The 7,938-nt window shown below is 32.9% G+C and overlaps 1 protein-coding gene across 2 annotated transcripts; it reads left to right on the top strand.

Annotated features, from left to right (window-relative positions):
- Nucleotides 1-838: 838 nt before the first annotated feature.
- On the top strand, nt 839-6,152 carry LOC127881415 (costars family protein ABRACL-like). 2 transcript variants are annotated; one of them, XM_052429286.1, is made up of 3 exons: nt 839-888; nt 1,560-1,662; nt 4,318-6,152. In XM_052429286.1, exons 2-3 carry the CDS (start codon nt 1,602-1,604, stop codon nt 4,506-4,508), a joined length of 252 nt encoding a protein of 83 aa, XP_052285246.1. In that variant the 5' UTR covers nt 839-888; nt 1,560-1,601; the 3' UTR covers nt 4,509-6,152. The 2 variants fall into 2 exon arrangements, with proteins under 2 accessions (XP_052285246.1, XP_052285247.1); XM_052429287.1 differs by having other exon boundaries at nt 841-881.
- The last annotated feature ends 1,786 nt before the right edge of the window (nt 6,153-7,938 follow it).

Genomic DNA, 7,938 nt, shown 5'->3' on the forward strand with positions numbered 1-7,938 from the left:
ATGTTCAGTATTACGGTTTCGTTGTATTTCCCGCCACAACATAAGATTCCGTCTGATAAATCATTTATATTTTGGTATCCCAAACGGAGTTTGGTTGATACCCATGTGGGTGGTTAGTTTGTATGATTGAAAAATATCATTCAATGTATTTACTAACAAAAATATACCTTTTTTTTAAGCAGATACCCACTCATGACTCAAAGGCTAATTACAACAATGTACATATGATGAAAGTATGAAGCTCCGTGTGACAATACACCAGCCATGTGCATAGGATTTCTACCTTAAACCGTACGACGGCGCATGGTTCATGTAAGTATACTTAAGAGTATCCGGGGTACATGTAGGTAGTACCCGAGCCGACAATGACCAATCGAGCCCTACTGAGACATCAGTACGTCTATGGTGTTCTGATCGCGAACCGGTGGCAGTCGTGGTCGTAGTGCTGTCGTAGTTAAAATTCCAATGAACAGTTATGTACTCACCTGTGCGAAATTTTATTTTACAAAAACATCGCGGGGATGGGGCGAGTATTTTCTTTTCATTGTTACAATTCTATGTTGTTAATTAATTTTTATCACTGCACAATCAATATGGCGTTAATCAACTTTCATCACAGAACATACGTTTTTAGAATCTACCTGTATGGATTTTGAAATACTAGTATCTCATCCGATTTATAATCAATTGAACCAGTGTACGTTTATTGCGTGTACCTCTTATAGATTTCTGCGTACGATATTGGATGTGTTAATTGTTATATTTGAATAAGTATGCTTAAATATTTCCTGAATAATTTTTCTAACCAGACCAGATTCAATTAAAAATTATTGGTATGTAGCCCTTTTACCGGTTTCCTTGAGCGAACACTTCCTGAAAAGGCAATATGTATAAATTTGTTTATAATTTCAACCGTTATCTCTTGGTTCATTTTACTGTCGTATCTAAATTATACAATACATTAATCTCCAGTTGTATACACATTATCGTTTTGATTATTTTACATGGAAAAGACAAACAAATAATTGATGCGGATGTACCAATTTTACGGACAAGATATTCGGATAGTTCATTATGATAGTCAGACTTTAGAGTAACATTACCTGTCACAAAAAAATTATGCATAAGACGGCGGATTTTTTTTTAGTGATATTCATTTTTGATTAAAGTGTTAAATAAAAGGTTCAAGATGTTGTCCATATGTCCATGCATCCTGCTAAAGATGGCATTTCTGGAATTTTTCTTCTTTTGATTAACTTAAGTCAGTTTCTGCTTGATGATGTTTACACAAGCATCCAAAGCTGACAGACTCTAGTATGTGAAGAGTATCATAAAGGAGTTTATGTTGGCAGTAAATATTTACTGAGAATACTTCTCATTTTGGCCTTTCTAGTGACAGAGAAATAGGTTGCTTCTTATCAAATGATAATATGCAATTTGATTATTTCAAATAAAGTTAATTGCTAATATTGTATTTTTTGTGTTTTTTAATTTGCACATTTGTTTCGAGTTAAAAAAAATTACAGAACAAATATATTTTATTCCTATTTATGTTACAGACTTTGAATTTTAAACAAGGCTAAGAAGGCTATCAACTAAGAATGAATGTGGAGCATGAAGTAACCCTGCTGATAGGGGAGATAAAGAGGCTGGGTACACAAGGTATTGGGTTTTTCTGTTCCACAATAAAACAAAACAATTAAAGTGAGGCCTAAAAAAAAAAATCGTTTGTTTCCACTGACATGGCCAAAAAAATTAGGGTAGGTAGGTAGGCAAATAATTTTATTTTTAAAAATAATTTTTTTTTAGAAAGTGTCGTACATGGTGCATTTTCTTCTCATGTTTTGTGTATAACTGTATGTACAATAAATTTGATGATGTCTGTAATGCTATATGACTATATTTAAATGCTTTTATGAAATAAAAACTTGCTGTTCATTAATATTGAATGTGTTGCTTTCCTTAATTCCGAGTTTAATGTTGACTTCTGGCAACGGCTTAAATATACCATTTTATGACCAATAAAAGGCATAACTATAACAAGTCACAGAGAGCTTGACCCTCAGTGTCTATAGGGATTCAGTGTTGTTATACTTTCTGGTCCTTTGGGTTCATGCAGTGTATTCTATATTATTTATTATTTATAATATATTAAATACCTCAAAAGCAGTGCTACGGGAACGCCAGTGGTGTTGCATTTAACATTATCACCATGGAAAGACCCAATCAAACCGGATGTGCTTTTATATTTCTTGGATGCAGTTAATGTTCCCAAAGGACCACATTTTCAGATTTTATTATGTACTGGTGGCGTGGGGTCTATCTACCCATGAATTTCAGGAACAGAACAGAAAATTTATTACGACTTGTATTATATACAATTACACACACAAAAATCAATAAACAAGCACAAAATCAAATCACACCAAGCACAGAAAAGCAGACATTTAATGCTTCTTGTATCAAACTATACTTATAAATTTAAACAAGAAATGTGTTTGTTAGAAACACCATGTCCCCTACTGCGCCGCTTTGAAGCTAAATCTTTGACCTTGAAGGATGACCTTGACCTTTCACCACTCAAAATGTGCAGGTCCATGAGATACACATGCATGCCAAGAATGAAGTTGCTATCTTCAATCTTGCAAAAGTAATTGCAAATGTTAAAGTTGGGGCAAACAAACAAACAAACAAATAAACCAACATACAGGGCAAAAACAATATGTCCCCCACTATAGCACTATGACTGTGCTTGCCCTGAAAATGATAACATTTTTACTTATTAAATATAACTAGAATTTTGACATGGACAATTATGCTTGGACAGAGACAAATACACTATATATACAGTAGACAAAATGAAAAATGGCTTAACTGTTTGCAGTCAGAAGTCCTACCATAATGATCATCTTTACATTCAGCTGTGAAAGTTGAAGCAAAATTTGTCAAGCAGAGGAGTTGAACACACACAATTTTGTAATAATAAATTCAAAAGTGAAAAAAAGACAAAGGACCATAATCCTGCCAGAAATAATTCTAGGCAATATTCATTTCTTGGAGATCCAATGTAACAGTTTAGTAGAGATGCACCCAGTCGTTAAAGAGGATTTTAAAACATGAAATCTTTAAACTTTGTATTCCATTGTGGAAAAAAAATTGCTATCTTGAATTGCCAATTACAAAACCATCCAGCAAGCTATTAAAACAGTCAGTTGCAGACCATTTGAATGACTTAAAATTGTCAAAACTTTGGCAAAGACACAAACTGGTATTACTTTTTCCTTCAACAGTACAGCCAAGTTACCATTACCGGATCAGTAGCGTAATTAAGTTGTGCTGGTGAAAAACAATGAACGGTTTGAGACTTCTTTAACACCAGTTTGATTAAAAATTACCGTTGCTAACTGATTCAGCACATTGTCTTATTTTTACACGCAGACAAAATCTTAAACATGAATCAAAACTGAAATGGACTTTTGCATGCCGAAAGACTACTAAATGGCCTTTAAAATAATGGGTAAACTTCTTACTTTCCAACAGAGTTATAGCAAGTGGCCACAAAAAATGTTCAACCTCGATTTGGAAACGAGACAGAAGTCAACAAAGTCGTATATACATGTCAGCAAAACATACCGAAATGTTTGACAAAGAGACGCTCCAATTACGACTCAATCAATGCGTTTAAATAATAGGCCTTGAAGATGCTATGTGCAAAATATCATCTATCAATTTCAACTATTTATCGCAAAACGCAGTCTTGAACATCAAAGTGATCCGCTATGCGTAATGATCTGGTAATGGCGCTGGGCGCCGCCATCTTGTTTATGTTGAAAGTTTAATGTACGGCGCCGATAACGTTGAACGCTTATTGAGCGCGCCGAAAAATACGCGGTCCGATTTTTTTCGAATTTTGGGCTCAAAAAAGATTAGGACCGGCGGCAAAAAATTAGGTAGGGTCGGGCCACCGGAAACAAACAACTTTTTTTGTTACGCCTGATCAAAGATGAAGACCAAATTTTTTACATGAATCAACTCTTAAAGGAATACCTTGGCAGTGTTTTTCCCCCCAAATTTAAGGAAGAAATCAGTATATATGCTTCTTAGTAGAAATATATTATAATACCTTATTTTCAAAAAGTTCAGCAAACAACAATTAAAAGTAGAAATTGTGAACCAGTCATCATGTTAATGTTCATGAAGTTTAAGTGTCTTCTTTATTGTTATACTTATTCCGCTAAATATTAAAGAATACAGAAATTGCCCTCTAAAAAATCACAATGATTAAGTTTTTCTTGCAAAGGCAACTTTATTTCTCAGATGCAGAGGGTAAATACAGCGTGACCTTTGGTGTTCTATTCAATGACGACCAATGTGCTAACATCTTTGAAGCTCTAGTTGGAACCCTGAGAGCCGCTAAGCGGAAGAAAGTGGTGACATACGAAGGGGAGCTATTGCTTCAAGGTGTACACGACAAGGTAGCTATCAAGCTGCTGAAGGATAGTCTTTGATGAATGTGCAATTTTGTCAGTAACTTTTCTTAGTTTTTTAGGTTTGTTTTTCTTTGCATTTTTGTTGATGAATAATGATGTTTATACAAAAGTACTAATTGTTGAAAGTTAAGGCAATATGATGCCATGCTCGTAGTGCATTTTTTAAAGTGATTCTTTATAGAGTTCTGTATTATTAAAGATATTATTGCAGTGTATTTCTATAATTATCTGATAATAAAAATCTAAATCCTTTTCCTGACATAAGGTACATATCAAGTATTGTAATTTTTTGTATTAAATGCGGTTTCATCTTATTAGCACTATGCAATAATGTAACTAAGCCTTTTTTGAATACTTATTAATTGTACTTGTCTGTATTGATTATGCAATTGTTTTACCTTAATCTTTGAAGTGCAATATATATCAATATTTTTTGTTAATGCATTTCTTTCTGAATTTCTTTTCATATAATGATGTTTTTGTCTTTTAAGCATTATGGGGCATAAACTTATCATCAAAATACTGAGTTTTGTTTATGTGATTAAATTAAAAGTTATGTTTACTTGACCTTGTTATTGTCAACATATGTGCTAAGTATGAATTACATGATTGTAAGCCTTCTAGCTGTTCCTTTTAAATGTTGCCATACACGCTGTTTTCGTTGTTTGCCATTTGTTGAACACACAAGAAATTATAAAGAATGTGTTGGAGAAGAGGAGAACACTTCAATAATCCGCTGTAATCTATTTACATTAAGTAAACATTTACAATTCTCACTATTTTTTGTTTTTAAAACATTGATAGTTGTTAATGAGCCATGACTTATCGATAAGGCTTTATTGAAATGGTCACCAGTTTGTTTGAAGTAATCATAGTAACAATATGTGCATTATTTTGTGTTTTCATGTCATGTCATGATTTTGTGTACATACCTTGAAACTTCTCACAATACATAGACTTATAATCTATTATTATCCTTTTTCTCTACAGTTTCATCCATTCCTATTGATTCAGCCACTCCCATTTTTTTAATTTAAGCAATATTTTTTATAAATCTTCAGTTAAATATGTTGTGTATTTAAAAAAATAAGATAACCTAGATAGGGTAGCAGGCTGTATATGACATAAAACACATGTTGTGCATGCCGGTGTTCATATGGTCTTACTTTTATCTTGTTGAAAAGACAATAACATTTCAATAAAATGTCTTGTACGTGGTGAAATTATGTTCATTTAAAAAGAAGTCGATTTATCTCTTAATCGGCTGAATAAACAGGAAGAGAAGACTTATAATGTTAAAGTGTTGCACTATTTGTTATCATTTGTAAGGTTAGACAATCAAAGAAAGGGGAAAACCTAACATAATACACCGAATTAAAATAAAAAGTATACTCAGACCAGTGTGCAATATTATACAGAAAATGCATTAAATAAAATAAACATTTTAAATCTGTTTTACTTTACAAGTCAGGAATTAGTTTACTCTAACATAATTCAACTTTTGTGAATATTGGCGGAAATATAGTTCACATGTCAACGTTTAAGAAGACCCCAACTTTTTTATCAAATATATACTGATTTTCATAAGCCATGTAACTGCTTTCATGCTATAGAATGATGCTTATTTTTGTAGACTATTTACAATAAATATTTAATTTTTAATTTGTATCATGTTATTATTGTTTAGCTGACCTTGACCCATTGTGGTAATCTTATTCATAATTGTTATCTGGTACTATATATTCGATGTCGAATCCGTGTATCGTTCGCCCAAAAACTAGTTAGTTTAAACCTATTTATTTTAGCTCGTTGACATCGAAAGCCTCAGGCTTATAGAAACGCTCTCAAGTCTGTTTATCGGGCCTATAACAAGTACTTGGTGTCTTTGGGGGAAGGTCTAGAGAATGCTCTTCGAGTGGGGATCGAACTCGTGACCGCACAATCTTGATGAGACGAAGCCAGAATGTTTAACTTGACAATATTTTGGTCGTGTTCGAATTTGGGAAGCAAAAGTTCAAAATCTAGGTCATCAAATCAAATCTAACAAGAAATATCTTTAAAAAGATATACGGCGTTGATGTTGTAATGTTTGTGACCAGTGAAAGGAGATGGAATGAAGCGACCATGTATTTTAATGAAGGTAGTGAGTGATAATAAGATAATATATTTTAATGTATTAACAAATAAAAATGAAGAACAAGAAGAGGTGAAATTGTATGTTTTGTTGTCAATAAGTATTGTAATGACTAGGTTTTCATAATTGAACGAGTAATACATTAGTTTCAAAAGGAAAAGAAAACATATTCGCCACTGAAAAACTATGAACATAATGTTGGAATGAAATAAAATATAATGTGTTATAATGTGTACAGATGTGAGTAGAATGTAAACATAAACGACTCAATATTGCAAGCATCATAGTGATATGAATTTTTTGCAGAAAAACAGAACTTTATATAAAAAATGAACAAAACACCGTACAAAGAAACATATTTACACTAATAAACGCAAATATGGATTATAATAAATCAAAACATATATATTTCAACACCTATATATTTCCTTAGTATCGCGGGCTACCGCCCCAAACCCCCGCTTTGTCGATAGTGGTAAACAACTGCGTACCGGTAAAGTACAATCTAGCCTGTTTTTGTAGTGTTTAGTGTGGCCGCTACGGCATGTAAACAATAAATTCTTTTAATTGTACAGACATGTGATTAATGCTATACTGCTTCGTAAACTAAGGAGAAACGTTCCGATGTAATGTTTAGATGATGTTTTGTATCATGACAGTTTTTAATTTATTGTAATTTACAATATATTCATATTTCATTTTCACTTCAAATGATATGCATCCAATGTTTTAGTCTGGGAATCAGACTACCAGTACCAATGTTTACGGTGATTTTTGTATTATTAGCCAATGAACAATTCGGGTTTATTCATTTCAGATCTATCATGAATGAAGGTCATCTAAGGTCAAAAGTGACGTTAAACAGCTATGCCGAAAAAAAAACTTGTTACCACTCTAGAAATAAATTTGGCTTATGTAAAAAATGAGACAACTCTTAGTAATATTAAATAAATGATAAACGAAGTAATTCCCCTTTGACAACAATTTAGTTTATGATTAGTGATTGTATTTGCATCAGTTGTAGGTTATTTGTAATCGATATTCGATTGTTTTGTTACCTCAAAGGTCAAGGTCACACGCAGCGGTCAAAGTCAACTTTTGCCATTAAACATATTGAAATCCCTGTTTTAGCCATACTTTGCCATGTGTTGATGGATTTTGAAATATCTTTGCACAAATGTCCACCATCATTAGGCGACGTTTCGCGTGTAACTCCCGTGTCACTACCGCAAATGTCTACATGGGTCACACACTCAGCGGTTAAAGGTTAAATTTGGTCACGAACAGCTTGACACTTATCTCAGCAAAAACTTT

Source organism: Dreissena polymorpha, chromosome 5 (genome assembly GCF_020536995.1).
Source record: "Dreissena polymorpha isolate Duluth1 chromosome 5, UMN_Dpol_1.0, whole genome shotgun sequence".
NCBI classification, from domain to species: domain Eukaryota; kingdom Metazoa; phylum Mollusca; class Bivalvia; order Myida; family Dreissenidae; genus Dreissena; species Dreissena polymorpha.